Source organism: Sciurus carolinensis, chromosome 12 (genome assembly GCF_902686445.1).
Source record: "Sciurus carolinensis chromosome 12, mSciCar1.2, whole genome shotgun sequence".
In the NCBI taxonomy this organism is placed as follows: domain Eukaryota; kingdom Metazoa; phylum Chordata; class Mammalia; order Rodentia; family Sciuridae; genus Sciurus; species Sciurus carolinensis.
The window spans coordinates 112456439-112476899 of NC_062224.1; the positions used below are offsets into that span (position 1 = coordinate 112456439).

General features: G+C 40.8%; 1 protein-coding gene across 4 annotated transcripts in view; it reads right to left on the bottom strand.

Moving 5' to 3' along the window:
* The window catches only part of Fmo4 (flavin containing dimethylaniline monoxygenase 4), a 29203-nt gene extending 9662 nt beyond the window's left edge, over nt 1-19541 (bottom strand). For 2 of the 4 annotated variants that reach the window (XR_007104320.1, XM_047520541.1), the window contains exons 1-6: nt 19267-19540; nt 12102-12244; nt 9985-10173; nt 9257-9419; nt 2240-2382; nt 872-1071 (exon numbers count right to left, since the gene is read on the bottom strand). Coding sequence is in view for 3 of the 4 variants with exons in the window: in XM_047520541.1 (XP_047376497.1) it covers nt 872-1071; nt 2240-2382; nt 9257-9419; nt 9985-10173; nt 12102-12233 (827 nt within the window). In the remaining variant the exon portion in view is untranslated. Of the gene's footprint in view, nt 1-871; nt 1072-2239; nt 2383-9256; nt 9420-9984; nt 10174-12101; nt 12245-19266 lie in introns of all 4 variants that reach the window. The other 2 variants (XM_047520540.1, XM_047520539.1) reach the window with 1 other exon arrangement.
* Nucleotides 19542-20461: the final 920 nt, after the last annotated feature.

A 20461-nucleotide genomic window follows, 5' to 3' on the forward strand; every position in this document is an offset into this window, starting at 1 on the left:
TTTTTTACATGGTAGCAGTTTTGAGAGTCCTCAGGGCCAAATTTCCTGACTTTCAAGCTGCAAATGACAACATCCATCATTTTCTTGAATCACTACTTTTGTTATTGAACATTTTGAGTTCTGAATAATACAGAATGAAAAATATTGATTTAAAAATTTTCCCATGAGAAATTCAAATCAAAACTACGAGATACCATCTCATCCCAGTTAGAATGACTAAAATTAAAAAAAAAAAAAGTCAAATGCTGGTGAGGTTACTGAGAAAAAGGAGCTTTTATATACTGTTGGTGAGAATGTAAATGAGTACAGCCATTGTGGAGAAGAATATAAAAGGTCCTCAAAAAGCTAAAAATAGATCTACCACATATGCTCCAGCTAATCCCAGTTGTGGATATATATTCAAAGGACATACCCATTTATTTTGGCATTATTCACAGTAGCTGAGGTATGGAGTAAACCTAGGTGTTCATCATTAGAAGAATGGATAAAGAAATGTGGTATATATGTATACAGTTGAGTACTATTCAGTCATAAAGAAGAACAAAATGCTGTCATTTGAAATGGATGGAACTGGAAGACATTGTGTTAAGTGAAATGAGTCAGACACAGAATGACAAGAACCATATGTTCTCATATGTGGAAGCTACAAAAAGTCATCCTGAAAGTAGAATATTGATTCTAAGAGATTGGGAAGAGTGTGTGTGTGTGGCAGGGGAAGGTGGAAAAAGGATGGATTTGATCAGTGCAATATATATATATATTTGGAAATATCACAGTGAACCCCATTAGCATTACAGTTAATGCATGTTAATAAAAAATAAAGAATATAAATAAATAAAAATTTTCCTATGAAATAAAAAAATTGAAGTACCCCTTTGTGATACTTAATCCATAAATCTCATGGTTTAGTCTTTTTTGCATTTTCCTCTCTTGAATCCAGTTTAGGAAACATGGAGGCAGCAGTTGGTGAATTAAATTATAGCATCTTCTGGTAATCATCATGTTCAAAGGGTAGCCCCTATCTGAAGAGCGGCTGAGAACCCAAGTGCCAGTTCTGGTGCTGAGAAGTACCTAGAAAGTAAGGCAAAAAGGATAAATACATGCCCATCATTTTGTAGTCTTTTTATTTAATTGTGTGTTAAATAGTCTTACAGCATTCTGGTCTTCTAACAGAGTTTTTGTAAATTTGTTCATAGATCTACACATGAATGCATATTCTTGTTGTCAGTGTTCTGAAAAGCACTTTACCTGATTTATATATGTTAAGAATTTTCTTATGCTTATAGAATTCTAAGAACAGGATTATAATGTTTGTAGGTATATGGTATTAACCTAGAAATTTTTAATATGTAAAGAATATAAAAATTTAGATGAGGGTTTGGAAAAGCAATTTTAACTGAATTAAATACCAACATATTCTTTCTAGATCTAATCATTATCCTATAATTTATGCTGAAGAGGAATAGATTTAAAACAGAATAGATTTAGATTTTTGTGATTTTATGTTTGATCTTTCTAAAATCATTATATATACTTCTTAGGCAAGAAGTGTTGCTTTTATCTTAAACTAAGCTACAAATCTGGTTTCTAGTAGAAAACTTGGAGATATTTAGAAAACAACCTCCCCTTTCTATTCTTTTTTTTTTCTTTTGAAATTTTTTAAATTATTATTTTTATTTAGCTTTTAATTTTTTAGACTGCATTTTGATTCATTGTACACAAATGAGGTACATAATTTCGTTTTTATGGTTGTGCACAATGTAGATTCATACCATTCGTATAATATTAATATTCGTGTAACATACATGTACATAGGGTAATGATGTCTGTCTCATTCCATCATTTTTCATACCTCCCTCCCTCTCATTTTCTTCAACATATTCTAAAGTTCCCCCTCTATTCTTACATGGGGTTTTTCCAGAATTGCAAAGGGTGAGTGTGAAAAAAGATAATGCGTGGGATGGGGCATTCTGCCCACTTGGTTTTGTTCCTGAAGGAGCACTTCTGAAAAATGTCTGTGGTCTGGTGTTGACACCCTTCTTAGATTCTTTGGAGATGGTTCAATTCTGTTGAGTGGCTTCTTAAATAGTGGCCTTGAAGATTTTCGGGAGTGTTTTCACTTACCCCATGTCAGCACAAATAGGAATTGGCCAGCAGGCTTTCTGGTCCTGAGTGCCTGTCTCTAGACACCATTTGTGAAGATGGGAGTAGGCCCCTGATTCAGATGGGAGTAGTGTACCTGAGCCGCTATTCGACTGAGCTCCACCGCAATGTCTCCTCCTGTGTTCCCAAGGCCAATCACTAAGACACGTTTGCCCTGAAAGGCTTCTGGGCTCCTGTACTCTTGACTGTGCAGGATTTGGCCTTTAAAATTATGGATTCCTGAGAAGAGGAAAGGATCAGACAGTTTGAAACATCCAAGGCTATAATTCCCCAGCAGGCAGGGACAGGGTTTGTGGAAAAAGGAAGTTCCAGAAATACGGCAGCCCTTTGCTCCTGCCACTAGGTGCAGGAAGTAAAACAAGCTTATGATGTTCCTCTCTTCCTGGGATGCGGTGAGCCCAGATAGACATTTAGTGCAACCTACCTGGTTAGAAATGCAGGGCACCATATATTGCATGTGTACATTCCCTTTCAAAGCAATTTAGGAAATAAAACTCATTGCAGATAGTAAGAAACATCACACGCACTATCCTGAATGTCCTAAGGAAGAAGTAGATTATTTCTAGTCCCAAATTATGATATCCCATCTACATTATTGTATTCAACTATGATCTATCTCTCCCATGACTACACTCATATTCAAATATGTAATTGACATCTTCTTCTTTAGGATTCTGGATAAGCATCTCAAACTTTAAAAAAAGGTAGGTTGTTGATATATGTTATTTTACCTAATAGATATATTCTAAAGGACTGTGATTTTAAATACTGTACTGAGCAAAGCCATCCCTTAGAAATTAAAGAGAGGTAAAGACATTCCCAAACAAGAGAGTTTATCACCACTAGATCTGTCCTAAAGAAATGCTAAGGTGAGTTCTTTAAACTGAAAGGAGATGCTAATGAGCAAGCAGAAAACATTAGAAACACACTGATAAGAGTAATTGTGATGGCAAATATAGAATGCTCTAATAAACAGTGCACAAACCATCCATATCTTTCTTATGAAGACTAAAAGCCAAAATAAATAAAAATAATAACTACATTAATACGTTAAGAAATAGGCAACATAGACAGGAAATAGGATAACAAAAATTTAAAATGTAGGGGAGAATGGAGTGCAGTGATAGTTTTTAATTAATACTTCTCCCCTATTTTTGTTTCTTTCCCTATTTTTATGATCAATGTTAAGTTACTATCATTTCAAAATAGCTTGTTATCATAAAAAGATTTTTTAAACCTCACTGTAATAACAAAGCAAAAATCTACTACAGTGTATCAAAAATAATAAGAAAGGAATCTAAACACACTACTAGAGTAGATCACTTAAACCCAAAGAAAGACTGTAAGAAAGGGAGGGAGAAAGAAAGGAACTGAAATAAAATTAGAAAACAATGGCAGTAGTAAGACCTTATCTATTATTAATTACCTTAAGTGGAAATGGCTAAATTCTCCAATTAAAAGACAAGATCCAATTATATGCTGCTTACAAGAAACTCCACATGTAAGGACACATACACATAGACTAAAAGTGAAGGGATGGAAAAAGATATTGCATGATAATCCAAAAGAGAGCAGGAATGGTTATACTAATTTCACATAAAATAGACCTTAAAAAGTAGTAAAAAGATCAAAGAAGGCCATATATAATGATATAATGATAAAAGGGTCAATTGAGTAAGAGGAAATAATTATAAATCTATGTGCACCACATATTGTATACACTACATATATAAAGCAACATATTAAATATATAAAGTAAGCACTAAATATATAAAGCAAGTATTAACAGACATAAACTCCAATACAGTAATAGTAGAGGACTTTAACATTCCCTCTTTCATCAATGGACAGATCAACCAGACAGAAAATTGATAAAGAAATAGCAGAGTTAAACTGTACCCTAGACCAAGTAGATCTAATAGACCAAGTAATCTACAGGACATTCTATCGACTAATGAGTAAACATTCTTCTCAACATCACATGGAACATTCTGTAGAATAGATCATATGCTAGGTACCAAGAAAAATCTCAACAAATTTAAAGAATTGAAATCTTTAATGAAAGTATCTTTTTTTTTTTTTTACTATGATGCAGTAAAACTTGAATAACAAGAAAAACTTTGGTGGTTCACTCCTGTAATCCTAGTGACTTGGGAGGCTGAGGTAGGAAGATCACAAGTTTGAGGCTAGCCTCAGAAACTCAATGAAACCCTGTTACAAAATAAAAGGGATGGGAGTGTAGCTCAGTTGTAAAGCACCCCTGGGTTCAATCCCCAGTAGCAAAAGAAAGAAAGATAGATCTCATATAAATAACCTATCATTGTACTCTAAGGAAGTAGAAAAACAAGGAAAAACTAAATCCAAAATTAATAGAATGAAAGCAATGATAAAGATCAGAACAGATTAAAGGGAGACTAAAAATTTTAAATGATCAGTGAAATGAAGCACTGGTTTTTCAAAGGAATAATTAACAAATTCTTAGCTTGACTAAAAAACAAAAGAGAAGACTCATAATATCAGAGAAATTACAACTGATCATACAAATAAAAAGCTATCCATCAACAAATTTGTTAACCTAGAAGAAATGGACAAATGTGTTGACACATAAACCTTATTAAGACTGAATCATGAAGAAATAGTAAACCTGAACTGACAAATTCCCAGGTACATGTACCTTACCAAGACTGAAAGATAAAGAAATAAAAAACTTGAACAGACCAGTAAGAAGTAACAAGACTGACTCAATAATAAATGGTCTCCCACCACAAATAGTTGAGGACAAGATGGCTTCACTGCTGAATGCTATCAGACATTTAAAGGAGAATGAATACTAACTCTTGTTTAAACCATTCCAAAAAACTAAAGAGAGGGAATTCTTCTAAACTAATTCTGTGAGGCCCCATGTCAAACTGGAGAAGTCACAACAAAAGAAGGAGGCTAATAGGTCAATATCCCTGATGAATAGATGAGCAAAGGCACAAATCCTCAATAAAATGATAGCAAACTGAATTCAGCAGCACATTAAAGATTTTATTGACTATAATCAAGCAGCATTTGCCCCAGGAATGCAAGGAAAGCTCAATATATGCAAATCAATAAATGCAATACAAACACATGATCAGGAACAAAGAACAAAAAATATATAATTATCTAAATAGATGTAGAAAGACTTCTGATAAAATTCAGTATCCCTTCATGATAAAATCATTAAACAAATTAGGTAGAGAAGGAACATGCCTGAACATAATAGAGGCCATATATAAGAAGCCAATGATTAACATCATGCTGAAGAGGGAAAAGCTGAGGGCCTCTAAAATCTGACACAAGACAAGGATGCCACTTTCACCACTTTTATTCAACACTGTACTAGAAATCCTTGTCAGGACAATTGGGAAAGAGAAAGAAATAAAGTCATCCAGTCTGGAAAGGTGGAAGTAATATTGTCACCATTTGCAGATGACATGACATGTGTGTGTGTGTGTGTATACATATATATATATATATATATATATGAAAAAAAACCCCAAAGACTTCACAGAAAAACTATTGGAAATAATAAATGAATTCCACAAAGTTGGAGGATACAAAATCAACATATAAAAACAGTAGCATTGCTATATGCCAATGGCAAATACTCTGAAATAGAAATCAAGAAAGCAATCCCATTACCACACCTACAGAATATGATACCTAGAAATAAATTTAACCAGAGAGGTGAAAGATCTCTACAATGAAAACTTTAAAACACCAATTAAAGAGATTGAAGAGGACATTAAAAAAAAAAAGGAGGAAAACATGCCATGTTCATCGATTGAAATGTCAATCTTGCCAAAATGTCCATAATCCTGAAAGCAACCTGCAGAGTCAGTGCAATCCCCATCAAAACACCAATGACATTCTTCATAGAACTAGAAAATACTTCTAAAACTCATTTGGAACCACCAAAATTCTCAATTAACCAGAGCAATCTTAGAAACAAAAACTAAACAAAGCAAGTGTCATCATATACCTGACTTCAAAACATACCACAAATCTGATTTAGTCATCAAAATAGCAGGGTTGGCATTGGCATAAAAACAGACATAGACCAATGGAACAGAATAGGGTCTAGAAGTAAACCCACACGTCCACAGGCAACTGTCTTCAACAGAGACACTGAAAAGACACACTGGAGAGCCAGGTAGTCCTCAGTGAATGGTGCTGAGGAGATTCTGCATGGATACTTACATGCAGAAGAATGGAACTAGACCACTATTTCTCACCATACCAAAACAAATCAGAACGGAGAGAAGACTTAAAAGATCTGAAACCATGAAAGTACTAGAAGGAAACAAAGGGGGAAAGCTTTAGAACATTGAAGTGGGCAAGGATTTTTTTTGGATAAAGCCCCAGAAGCATAGGCAACACAAGTAAAAATGTACAAATCAAACTAAAATGCTGTGCAGGGCAAAAGACAGAATAGAGTGAAAGTTAACTTACAGGATGGGACAAAGATTTGCAATACATACATCTGACAAGAGTTAGTATCCAGAATATATAAGGAACTTCTTCACTCAGTAGCAAAAACAAACAAACAAAACCAAATAATCTGATTTTTTTTTAAAAAAGGGCCATACACTAAACATCTATCAAACGAATGGCCGATTTCTGGAAAGAAATTCTCAGGATCATTGACCATGAGGAATGTATGTCAAACCACAGTGAGATCTCACTTCCCTGCAGTTAGGAGGGCTGTGATAAAGAAGGCCAGCAACACATACTGGTGAGGGTGTGGAGGACAGGGTGCCTGGCCACCATTGTGGCTGTCCTGCCAATGTGAAGTTTCCTCAGAAGGTGAGGAGTAGAGCTGCCCTGTGATCTGGCAGGCCCTCTGCTGCGTGTGTATCAGAGGAAACAAGATCAATTTACTGTAGAGACATTGCACTGGCATGTTTAGTGCAACCGATTCACAATAGTCAAGGACTGGAAACAGCCCAGCGTCCATCAGTTGATGAGTGGACAAAGAAAACGTGGCACATATACATGAGGGCGGGTACCACTCAGCCACAGAGCAGGTGGATCCTGTCATGTGCAGAAATATGGCTGGGCCTGGGGGTCCTCATGGTAAGTGGAAGTAAGTCAGGCACAAAGAGACAAGTACTGCATGACTTCACTCGGAGGTGGGATCTAAGAACAGTTGGTCTCCTAGATTTTGGGAGAAGAAATAGTGGCTAACCAAGGCAAGAGAGTAGGGGGAGGCATGGGAAAAGGTTGCTCAGTGGGTTCTAAGTTATATAAGTGAAATAAGTTCTGATGTTCTGTTGCACACAAGGTAATTATAAATAACAATAATATTTTATATATTTCAAAAAAGCTAAAAGAAAGAATTTTGAATTTTTTTTTACCACAAAATAGTAACAAATGCTGGAAGAGATAAGTATGTTTACCCATATGGAACATTATATGTTGCACGCATTTATCAGAACATCATGTTACCCCCGCAAATATGTACACTTTTATGCGTTGATTAAAAATAAACATTTTAAAAAGAATGTGATTTGTGTACATGAAATGTTTACACATTAATTTTTTTTTCCTTTTGCAATACTGGGGTTTGAACCCAGGGCCTATGCATGCTCGGAAAGCACTCTACCTCTGAGCTACATCCCCAAATCTTTTTAATTTTATTTTGAGCCAGGGTCCTGCTAAGTTGTCCAGGCTGGACTTGAACCTGTGATCCTCTTGCCTTTGCCTCCCATATTTCATGTGACCAGATGATGGCCTTTGGGAGCACACCAGTCTGATGGAATTGAAAGGGACTTTGTACCACATGAACAGCCCTGAGATTTTTTTTTTTTTTTTTTTTTTTTTTTTTTTGCTGTGCTGGAGATTGAACGCAGGGCCTTATGCTTGTGAGGCAAGCCCTCTACCAACTGAGCTATCTCCCCAGCCCTAGCCCTGAGATTCATAATAGATTGTCCGGCACTTGTCACACGTTTGGAAGCATTGTTATAAGAGGTGGTTATGTATTCTTTCAGCCTCCAGACCCATCCAAGTCTGAAGCCACAGGTTACAATTCTGCTTCATGAAAAACTGTGCCTTGAATTCTCACTTGATTCCTAAGGATATTCTGTTTACTTGTGATTACTTTTGTAATATTTATATTTCATTTTTTTTGTTGCCAAGGCTGACAAGTTTTATTGTTAATACCCTTCCTTTCCTTCTATGTTGTTTCACTCCCTCAAAAAATTTCAATACTTCACTTATTCAGTTGTCTCTAGGGCCACTAGTAAGTGACGGAAGAGTAGCTATACAACATTTTAGTAATTCTCATTTGATTAACTTTATTTTATAAACCTGATTCTGAATAGATTTGGGCTTTCCAAATAATCAGTTTTGACCAGAAAAGATGGAGGTTTGAGATAGAGATTTGTCGATCATAAGTATATTAAGAATGTGCTGTTGAAGTCAAAAGCATTTCCAAAAAGGAGTTTCAAAATCTCCTTTACATGGATGGCCCTAACCTAAGAGGTATAATGAATGGATTATTATTGTGGTGATTTTTGCTGGGTGAATAGATTCCTCTTCAGTATAATTTTTGGGTTGTTTCCTTTTCAAACAATCTGTCAAAATTCCTGATACTCACTTTAAATTCTTGAGTTATAGGGCAGTCTTGATTTAAATATCCTATAATTCAACCCCCAAAAGCAAAGACTGCTTTTTTTTTATGACAGATTTTATAGTCTAGAACCTTATTTAATCATTGAACTTGAATTAGAGAGGCATGATAAGGTTTAAACAATAACATTTATGTTAATAAGTAAATAATAAGACCTGACATCCGCACAGTACTTTGTATCTTTCAAAGTAATTTTGTACACATTTTTTGAGAGTAAATAGAAAGTTGAATATAATCATGTCAATTTCAATTATGAATCAATAATGTTTCTTCTAAAAGAACCCAAAAGAATAGGCATGCTCTAGGGCTGGGGAGATAGCTCAGCTGGTAGAGTGCTTGCCTTGCAAGCACAAGGCCCTGAGTTTGATCCCCAGTACTGCAAAAAAAAAAAAAAAAAAAAAAGAATAGGCATGGTCTAGGGTAAAAATGACTCACCAGGAAAGGATTCCAAAGGTAAATGGGGACTCAGGAAGTGTCCCGTGCACACCATGACAGCATCAAAGACCACTCTGTCCTGCTTGCCCTCCGTCTCCGTGACCACATCCCACTGACCCGTTTCAGAGAAGTCCAGACGCTTTGTTACACTGCACACGGTGGTCTACGAGTGACAGACAAACGGTGGTTTCCTACCCCAGCCTCTGAGCTCGGGGGGATGCCTGCGAGGCACCCAGCCTGTTGTTTGAAGGAGACCACGCCCTCCCCTAGGAGGTCTGTAAATATGAATGGAGAAGTGAGGCAACTCATGCAGACTCTTGCAAGTGGTAGCACACAGACCCAGACCCAAGACCTCTGGGTGCTTTCATTGGAAGTTTTTATTCCTGGTGAGAAGGAAATGAACCGTAATACCTGGTGCAGTGGAAAGATTTAGGAAAATGAGATTTGCTCCATTATAATTTCTGTGGTTCAGACTTTTTAGTCATTTCTTCCTAATGGGTTTAATGAACGAAATTACTTTCCTTTTCTTCCCAGAAAAAAAAAATTAATTTTATCCCAAATGAGAGTTCAGCATTTAGAGGAAATGATCTGAGTGGAACATGAGCTGCAGGAGGAGACTGTATTATCTGCCTTATTCATACAGAGATTAAAATCAAGAAAAAGTTTATTTAAACATCCCATGAGAGAACTTCCCATTGGTTAAACTTGCATAATCCAAAATATCTTACCTTAAATCGAATGTATTTCAGGAGGTCGAAGTGCTCAACAAATTCTTGTAGATAGTCCCAAAATTTCTCTTGGTTCATGAAATTGGGATAATCTTCTCGGAAAGGGAAGTCACTGTAACATGACATTTCCTTGCAGACATTTGTCACTAGCGACCGATAGACCCTGGTCATCCCGTCTTTGGACTCTTCCTGTGGTGAAGGCATAGTTAGTCTGACAGAAGGAAGTAGAAAGGTGGGAGAGAACAGAGGTCTTGGTGGCTCCTGCCAGCCCAGGTGGGAGGGTTTCACAGCAGTTACTGTTCTACTCGTCATTTTGAAGAGTTCCAGGAAACTCAGCCTTGGGTCCCCAACCATAATGATGAGAAACCAAGAGTGGGACTGGAGTAACCAAATATAAGCATCTTCCTCAACCTGCAGAGAAGCTGTAACAGGGCTCCCAAGACACACGTCATCCTTAAGGGCGAGGCCTGTGGTCTGCTCGGGTTCTGTTCCTTCTTGGCCATGGCTACTGCTTGCACACCTGCTGAGTTTGCTCACTACTGTCTGTGTATACTTCCAATCGCCCTCTCTTTATTGGTTCCTTCCCATCAGCACAGAACAGCCTGTGTCCCTTTGCAGCCCCACCTCTCTCCATCCCATCTCTGCAGGAAAGACCATCGTATGCTGGTAACCTCTGTGCTCTCCGTGTCCCTCAGCTTGTCTGCTCTCAGTCTTCATCACTCAGCAAAACAAAAAGGTCTAAAGACACCAGTGGGTTTCTTGTGGCTGAAGCCCACCTGCATTTCTCCCTCCGGTCTCTCCTTAACTGTCTCTCTGCCTAAGAAGTCTCCTCTGCTTCTAACACAGAACAGGTCACACCATGTTGCAATGATCTGTTTGCTGTTTCTATTCCCACTTGAGTATAAGGAGGGCAAAGTTTCCATCTGTCTTGTGTACCATGGTGTCCTGGTGGAAGGACATTATCAGTACCTGTCAAATGGATGAAAATTAATCTTATCATTGTGATTTGAAGAATAACATTGTAATTTTGATAGTGCTGACATGTGGGTATTATTACTATATTCTATTTGTATTTTTCCTTTTGTTCGACTCAATATTATTTTTAAAAAAATTAATCGGTATTACTTTAGGAGAAAGAAATCAAATCAGTTGTGGGTCAAATGAGAAGCTGCACAAACCAGACCACACTGGCATTTGGTGGCCTGCTGAGGCTCACACTGTATGAGCTGTTGTTGTTGCTGCTGCTGCTGTTCTGCTTTTCCCCCTGCTACATCATTCCCCTAGGTTTGGCCCACTCCTGCTACATTTCTGTTTTCTCAGCCATCTATCAAAGATTGAGCAAATGCCATCTCTTCCACCAAGGTTTCCTCATCCAGAGCAGTTGAATGGATGTTGCTCTTGCTTTTCCCCCAAAATGTTGAGTACTTGGCCCTGATTGGATCCCATCTTCTGACCCCTCCTTATTCTCCCTCAGGACCTGTTGAACACCCTGCTACTCCCAGTAACCAGGATCACTCCTGGCCCAAGGCAGGTATTTAGCCACATCCAGACCCACTTTCTGATGCTCAAGCCACCTAACAGCTGGCCTGCCTCGAGCACGGCTCTGTAGGCTGCATACTCTACTTGTGAGGTGGACAGGTCAGCTCCCAGGTTCCTTCTGTTCTGTAATGTGGAAGCTATTCCCTCCCCACTAGACCCTCCAAGGTCTGGGATCCTGCCTCACGCTTGCAGGTTTTCTTCCCAGAGACCTGAAAACCACCTGGGCTGGCATCTCCACTCCCCGACGCCGGTTCCTTCCCCAGAAGGTGGTGTGGCCCATGTCCCCCAGTGCTGCTCTGCTTACTTGATGTGACACTCTTCTATGGTCCAGAAATCCTCCAATGCCTATCAGACTTCTCTCCTCCCTCCTCCATGGCCCCAGCCACACTCTGCTGCACTCCGAGCTCCTCTTTGAGACTCCGTCCTGCAGCCTTGACCCCTGCACCAACCCAGATCTGTGGTTGGAGTGAGTGACTCCCTCGTGATCACCAAGGCAGGCAAGAGCCACTGTGTCTGACCAGAAACAAAGCCCGTGGCCAGAGAATGACTGACGGAGATGGGAGGATCTGGCCACTCACAGAAAACTTCCACAGTCCCCCGAAGTTGTCACTCCTCTCAAAGCAGGTGGGCTCCAGGTCCTCATCCAGGCAGCACTTGATGGAGGACAGGCCACTCACACCAGCTCCGATCACGGCGACTCTCTTGGCCATGGTGGGCTCTGCTAGAGGAAGTCAAGCAGAGCTCTTCAAGTGACAAGGTTGAAAGGGAGCCCCTGACACAGGACTTTTCTAGTGCTAGAAATACTCTTTTTACAGCTTTGAGTGAAGGCAGAATAACATTTTGATTAAAAATGCAGACACTAAAATCAGGCTGCTTTGGGCTGCCTCCTGGCTTCACCGCTTGTTATCTGTGTGACCCTGGGCTGAGTGTTACCTTCTCTGTGCCTTTTCTCATCTGTGAAATGGGGCTAATAGTAAAACACTCACAGGCTAATGTTGAGTGCCTGCTCCCTGTGGCTGAGCCCTGGTGTGACCCTGGTGGACAAGGACTACCTCCTCTTCCCCTCCCCCAACCTTGGGCAGCATGGCTATCACTAGGCCAGTGCTCACATATGGGGCTCCAGAACTGACCTGGCAGCAGGAGAGAACTGAGCCTGGTAGGATTGACGCACATTTTGGCCTCTGTCACCATCCACGGTGGCAAGTGCTTTAGTGTACCTCTGGGTCGTGCAGGGTCTTGTGACTGAGACTCAGTCATGGCCAACTGAGCATCAGCCCAGGTGGCCAAGGGACCACATTCACCAGCACCACCCCAGCCCTGAGCAGCACGGGTGGGGCCAGACTCCATTCAGTGGGAGGCAGGTGGTAAGCACAGGACTTAACCCTGGGACCTGGTGCTTGTTGGACTGGTGAAGTTAACACTGGCAGGTCCTAATGGTCCCTTATGGCCCAGCTATGAATGGCGCCTCTGGCACAGCTGATGCCAGGGGAAGACACAGAGTCCCATTCTACTGGGCTTCTAGCTGGCGTCAGCTGTGGCCGATTGTTGGAGTCTTGTCCTCCTCATGTTGTGCTAGTCTTGGTGGGCAGTGGGCTCGTAGTCTGACAGAGCTTGGTGGCTCTGATGGCCATTGGTGTGAAAGGAGCCTGGGCTCTTCTATCCATGGTGCCTCTGCCCAGAACTTGGCGGAATCCTGCAGTGTCTGACCATAGGCCAGTCCCTGTGGACAAAGCATCAGGCCAACCCCAACCCCTCCTGGGGGAGGGGCTTGTGGGGACAGACTCCTCTCTCTAGGTGCTTGCCTGCTTCTTTCTGAACAACACACCAACAGGGTATTCGGGTTAAACCTGGGCTTGGATTGCTTGGACTTTCTTGAAAGATAGGCACAAACAAAGCAAGATTAGGAAGACCAGAATAAATATCTGATCTTCAATGCCTGGATGATTCCACAAACTAAAAGCATCAAGAGCTTTCAGAAAACCATGACCTCACCTGGTGCTAGAAACATACCAGGCAGTAACCAGTATGGAGGAACTCTCAGAGAATTTTAAACAGCTGTTTTAAGGGAGTTCAATGAGCTTGAAGAAACATTTTGGTATTCTGAGAAACCTAACAAAGAGCTGAAAGCAACTTTTAAAAAATCAAATTATTGAGCTGAAAAATTATACTCAGTGAAGTTAAAAATGTGATAGAAGGTATCAATAGAAGGATAGAACAAACTGAAGAAAGAATTAGTTCAAAGACAGCCCCTTTGAAAATATGCAGTTGAAGGAGAAAAAAGAAAAAAATGATGAGCAACCAGGAAAGCTTATACTCTGGGACAGCATTAAAACAGCAAATATTAGGGTTATTGAGATTCAGGGAGGACTTGAGAATGCCCTTCTAGAAATATCCTACAGGAAGTTTATTTAAAGAAATATTAAGAGAAAACTTCCCAAACCCAGAGAAGGCTACAATTGTTCAGCAACAGGAAGGTCAAAGGCCACCAGTCAAATTTAACTCACCCAAGTCTATCCCAAGACATTTTATAATCAAGCCCTCACAAATAAAAGCTAAATAGAAGCTTCTCAAGACTGCCAGAGAAAAGAAACAACACAGAGGGGCACCCCAGTTCATCTGACAGATGACTTCTCAGCAGAAACCTTACAGGCCAGGAGCTAGTGGCATGATATTTCATGTACTGAAGGAAAAAAAACCCCAGAAAACCAAAATAAACAAACCCCCAAAACCGTCAACCAAGAATACTGTAACCAGCTAAGCTATCCTTTAGAAATGAAGGTTAGATAAAAACTTGCTCAAACAAAAGCTGAGTGTTTATCTCCTCCAGAGCTTTGCTACAAGAAACACTTAGGGATGTTCTTCAAACTGATAGATGTTAATCAGTAAGAAAAAAAATAGGAAGGCATAAAACTTACTGGCAAGTAATTATACAAACTTAGAGTGCTCTAGTATTGCAAATGTAGTACATAAATCATTAATATCTTTAATATGAAGACTCAAAACAAATGATTAAAAATATTCACATTAATATGTTAAAGTATAGGCAATATAGAAAGATATAAAATGGTATATCAAAAATTCACGATGTGAGAAGGAATGGAACATAACTAGAGAGTTTTCTTATGAAAAATTAGAAGGAAAGAAATAATAAAGATCAAAGCAGAAACAAATGAATCAAAGACTAAAAAGCAATACATAAGATTAACAAAACAAAAAGCTAACCCTTCAAAAATAAATTAGACAAACCCTCAGCTACGCTAAGAAAAGGAAAGGAACTCAAAATCAGTGATGAAAAGGGGAAACATTACAGCTGACACAACAGAAATACAAAAGATCATTAGTGATTTTTAAGAACATTATATGCCAACAAATTCAATAATCTAGAAGAAATGAACAAATTCCTAGGAAAATATATCTTACCAAGACTGAAACATGAAGAAATACAAAACCTGAACAAACCAATAACAAGAAATGAGATTGTATCAATAATACAAAGCCTCTCATCAAGGAAAAGCCCAGGACCAGATGGCTTTGTTACTATTTTTTTTTTTTTTTTTTTGGCACTGGGTATTTAACTCAGGGGTGCTTAACCACTGAACCATATTCCCAGCCCATTTTTAACATTTTTTTGAGACAGGGTCTTGCTGAGTTGCTTAGAGTCTCCCTAAATTGCTGAGGCTGACTTTGAACTTGTGATCCTCCTGCCACAGCCTCCTGAGCCTGAGATTATAGGCATGTGCCACTGCACCCAGCTTCACTGCTGAATTCCACCAAACATTTAAAGAGGAACTAATACCAATTCTCTGTAAGTTGTGTGTGTGTACACATCTATATATCTATATGTATATATATATGTAGATAGATAGATAGATAGATAGATAGGAAGATGTAGAACAATAGAAGAAGAAAGACTTCTTCCAAAGACATTTGATATTAGGATTATCCTGATACCAAAACCTGATAAGGACACAACAATAATAACTACCACCGTTACCACCACCACTACCCCCCAAAAGAAAAAAAAGCTACATGCCAGTGTCCTTGGTGACCATATAAGCAAAAATCTTCAATGAAATACTAGCAAACCAATCCAACAGCACATTAAAAAGATTATTTACCATGATCAAGTGGGATTAATCCCTGGAATGCAAGGATGGTTCATTTTATTAAAATCAATAAATGTGATGATAATATCAACACAATAAAGGATAAGAACCATATGTTATCTCAGTTGATGCAGAAAAGGGCTCAGTAAAATTCAACATCTCTTCATGATAAAAATGCTAAATGGATTAGGCATATAAGGAATGAACCTCTGCACAATAAAGCCCATTTATCATAAGCCAACAGTTGACATCATATTGAATGGGGGAAAGACAAAAAGCTTTCTAAGTGGAACAAGACAAGAATGCTTGCTTTCACCATTCCTCTTCAACATAGTGCTGGAAGTCCAAGCCAGGGCAATCAGGCAAGAGAAAAAAATAAAGGGCACCCAGGTTGGAAAAATGTCAAATTATCACTGTTTGCAGATGACATGATTTTATATACCAAAAACTCCAAAAACTCCACCAAAAATGATCACAACTAATAAATGAATTCACTAAAGTTATAGGATATAAAATCATACACAAAAATCATTAGTGTTACTATATGCCAATGCCAAATTATTTGATACAGAAATCAAGAAAACCACCCACCCAATTTACAATAGCTGCAAAAAGAAATCAAATACTAGGAATACATTTAACCAGAGGTAAAAGACCCTATGATGACAATTATAAAACCTTGATGAAAGTAACTGAAGGGGACAGAAAAAAGTGGAAAGATAGCCCATGTTCATGGATTGAAAGAATCAATAATATTAAAATGTCCATATTACCCAAAGTGATTTACAAAGCAATGAAATTCATATTAAAATACCAATGATTTTAGGCATTGTGGCATACACCTGTGATCCCAGTGGCTTGGGAGGCTGAAGCAGGAGGATGGCAATTTTAAGGCCAACCTCAGCAACTTAGTGAGACCCTGTCTAAAAATAAATGAGAAGGGCTGGCTTAACTGTTCATGCCCCACCTGATAGAGAACAAGGACGTTGTGTTCCTTCTCCCAACTTCGCCCCCTTTCAGCAGGAAGCAGTTTGGAGATGTTGTGGCCCATTCTTCCATAGAAATGGAATGTAGAAATTGATAGTGGGGAAATGTAACAGGGGTCCACTTTATGCTTTGAATATAACCCTTCCTGCTCTGCCACTGCAACTTATTTTAAAAAATGGACATGTTTCTTTCTCTTCCTGCTCTTCCCTAATTTCTCCCCCTCCCTAATCTCAGGGGAAACAGGATTACCTTTCTTCCCCATCCTAGGCAGAGTTATCTGTCCCTGAGTACACCCACCATAGGAACACAGTAATCCAGACTTTGGGGATAGTACAGCATAACCAAAGGCTGTCTGCTAAGGAGAGGCAGAGTCCACTCTGAACACGGGTCTCTGTCTCTGAGGCCAGGAAGTGCATGTGTTATTGGTCAAGAGCCTTGGGCGCCGTGTGATTCCTTCACTAACCCTCTTCTTCCACCTGTGCTCAGGTTTGCTGCTGATGTTTGTTGCTGCTGACATTTGGGATGGGCCAGGAGGAATTTGCCCCTGTGGCTTTTTATCTTACCTTCTAATCAGATCTGAAGCCCTGGGCACAGAAGCAGAGAGCAGGGAAGGTTCCTGGGCCCTTAGACCTCAGACTCAACTGATTCTGGCAGATTCATGGACTCCCTAGGGCTGCCTGTTACAAATTTATTTGCTGTACTGCCCTTCATAAGGTTGAGATCCCCATACCTGGCTCATTATCTGTTGGAAAACTTATTCCTCTTTTAGATTCTTGGCTTCTTCGGGAGAACCAAGTAGGCTGCAAGGAGAGTGGTCTTTCAAAGTCAGCAAGATGGGTCTGAATTTTGTCTCTGCTACTGACTTGACACATGGCTCCAAAAAACTACTGAATCACTTTTAGATGTATTATTTGTAAATTAGGAAAAATACCTATGCTAAAGAAACTGTGTATTAGAGAAGGCAATATTATTCACACAAAAGTGCCTAGCATAAAATATTTACTCAGTGTTCATTCTTATCTCCCTCCCTCCCTCCTTTCTCCCTAAAAACGACAGCTCAGACAGATGAAACTCATCAACACATCTGGAAACAAGTAGGCAAACATGCTGTGGTTCCCTTTGGGTCCAGCCAGCTTCTAATGGGAAATAAATGGCCCCCACCAACAAGAAACTTAACTTCTAGGCCACTGGGTGAAGGTCTGGCAGGGGCAGATGCTGTTGTGCTCTGTCATTGTAACAAAACACAAAAAGTGGTTGTTCATGGAACTTGTAAAGTGAAAAGTAAACTGACTTGAACAGCCTGGTGGCAAAGGAATTAATTCAACAGGTGTGCCCTGGGGACCCTAAGGTCTTGAGCCAAGAGTGGGGCCAAAGACAGGGAGAACTCAGTGACTATTATATAAAAGCAATAAAGTCCTATAAATTTAAATACAAAACAAAACAAACAAAAAACCAAAACAAAACAAAAAAAAAAAAATAAAAAAGGACACAGTGACAGGCCTAATGGACATGCTGCTAGGTGGGGAGAGGGTGACTTAGGACACCCAGGAAAGTCCCGTGATAGCCACATGCTGCGGGTACAAATGCATGCAGACCCTTTGGCTCTGTCTAGAGTGGGCCCTGGGATAAAACCGGCGGGGCAAAAACATCTTGTCCGTGAAAGGCCGATTAGAGGATGTGCTGATGGTAAAAACAACTGGGGATGTGTGTTCTAAAATTAATCCATATTTACAGACTACAAAATTTTGAGTGGGGGCAGTCCTTTCAGAACATGCTTTAGGTCAGTGAGGGAAGGTCACGAGCAAACCGGAAATTGAGAGGTCTGAATTCTAATTCTGCTTCTGCCTCTAACCAGCGGATGTGACCTTGGGCAAAACACCAGAAAAGAAATCTGTGCCATGGTTTCCACATGCGTAAAACAGTTAAAAGTAGTTTTCTCTTTCTTCCTTTCCAGCTTGAAAGAATTGTTTTTTTTTGTGTGTGTGTATCAGAAAACCAGGTAATCCAAAAAACCTAACTGAAAACAAAACCGGATGTGAACTCAAAGGGAGGGAGGACCACAGGCTGGAGAGCAGAACCTGAGACCTGCAGCTCCTTTTCCATAACGTGGGCCGCAGACAGGCATGCTTTGTTGCTCAAAGGTTGCTTCTCCTTTGGCAGAAAGCAGCCCTGCTTCGGGGAGTGGACCTTTGTGCAGCAGGAATCTCTGCCGGGTACCTGGCCCACCAGCACCCGCTTTGGGACACGCAGGTGTGGGTGGGTTGCAAGCCGTGTCCTCGCGGACAAGGTGTGGGATTTCGTGGGCGGACCCTCCTCGGCACCACGCTCTCCTGTGTTACAGAGGTCTTGGTTTCCCAGTGCCTGGCGCTCCTGTCTCCTTCCCAAGATGGAATCAGAGGCGACACTGGAGTCAGGCAGCCCCAGGGTTCTGTCACTCTCAGGGACCCCCTGTCCCCGGGCCTTCCCCGCGCCACGTGACAGCTTCCTTAGCACTTCCCTTTGCTTCCTGACTTCCCAGCTCTGTTGCTTTGACCCGAATCAAGAGGCTCCAGTCGCTGTCCTCCTGCAGGCATGGGCTCCGCCAGAGCGCGTCCTCTGCGAGCGCGCTTTCTGGGAACACTTCCCCTAAGACAAGTCCCAGGACTCTTACCTGTTAGCACAGAGCAGGCACTCTGAGATTTATTCTCAAAGCCGAATGGCCAAGGATAGAGTTTCTCTTTCTTCTAAGTTTGAAACCCCAATGATGGGTCCTAAAATACTAAACCGATTACTGGCTTTGATCACAGTCCTCTCCTGTCCACAAGCAAAGCGACTCGCCTCTTCTGCCAGGCTGGTGACAGCAGGAAGCGTTCTCTCTAAAAAGTTGGACATAGACCCGAGCTCGGGCCTGCGCGGTCCGGGGAGGGCTGGGTGACGAGTGGAGAGCGGCCTTCCGATTGGAGGGACGTGCACCCTCCCTCGGCGCTGCGCCGGCTGACCGCGCGCTTCCCGGGACACTAGCGGGGAGGCAGGCGCGCTGTGCCGCGGGCGCCGGCAGAGGGCGCCAGACCCGCCTTCCCCGCCCAACCCACTGGGAAGCACCTTCTGACCCTGACTCCTAACCTGGCCTCTTGACCCATCAAGGTGCTGTCCAAAAAGAGAAGGCAATTTAGGGGATTCTTCGTGTGTCCAGGTCTTCCACGGCTGGCGCTTCCGACCTCCCTACGTGTGGTTTTAAAACTCAGGGTTTACAAGGAATTCAAGCAGGATCATCCTTCAGATGCGGTCAGCAGAGGGAGCTGGTAAAATGTGTTTGAGAAAGACACTCCCCGAAGGCTCCAGAAGAGCCATCCCAGAACAGGAGGAGTGAAATGACGTTAGGTGCCCCTCCTTCTCATTCTCTCCACCGAGGGCGGAGAAGCTAACATGCAGACCATCTTAGGTTTTGTGTTTGGGGACATTTTCCGACAGAGTTCACTGGAAGTTTCTGAACCAGGAGTCACAAATTGCAAACGTCTACAGGAAGGCAGGAAGTGGGTCAGATAAAATCTGACTGGAAGCAGCACCTGTGGATTTACTTTAGATAAATGTTGCCAATATCACAAGGCTTTAGGCTCAACAGAAGCTGCAGATCCAGATGTTAATCCGTTGGTGACAAATTAATGTTTTCCTTTTGAAAAATATGAACAGACAGTTGAAACTGTTGAAGAAACAGTTTCATTCGTGAACAACAATGTATAAAAGAGGTTTCCACCCCCACAGCTCTCCCCCACCCGCTTGTTTTTGCCAAACCATCTGAAAATAACCTGCGGACATCAGATGCCATCAGGAACTTCAGCGTGCATCGCACTGCTGAGGGCATGTCC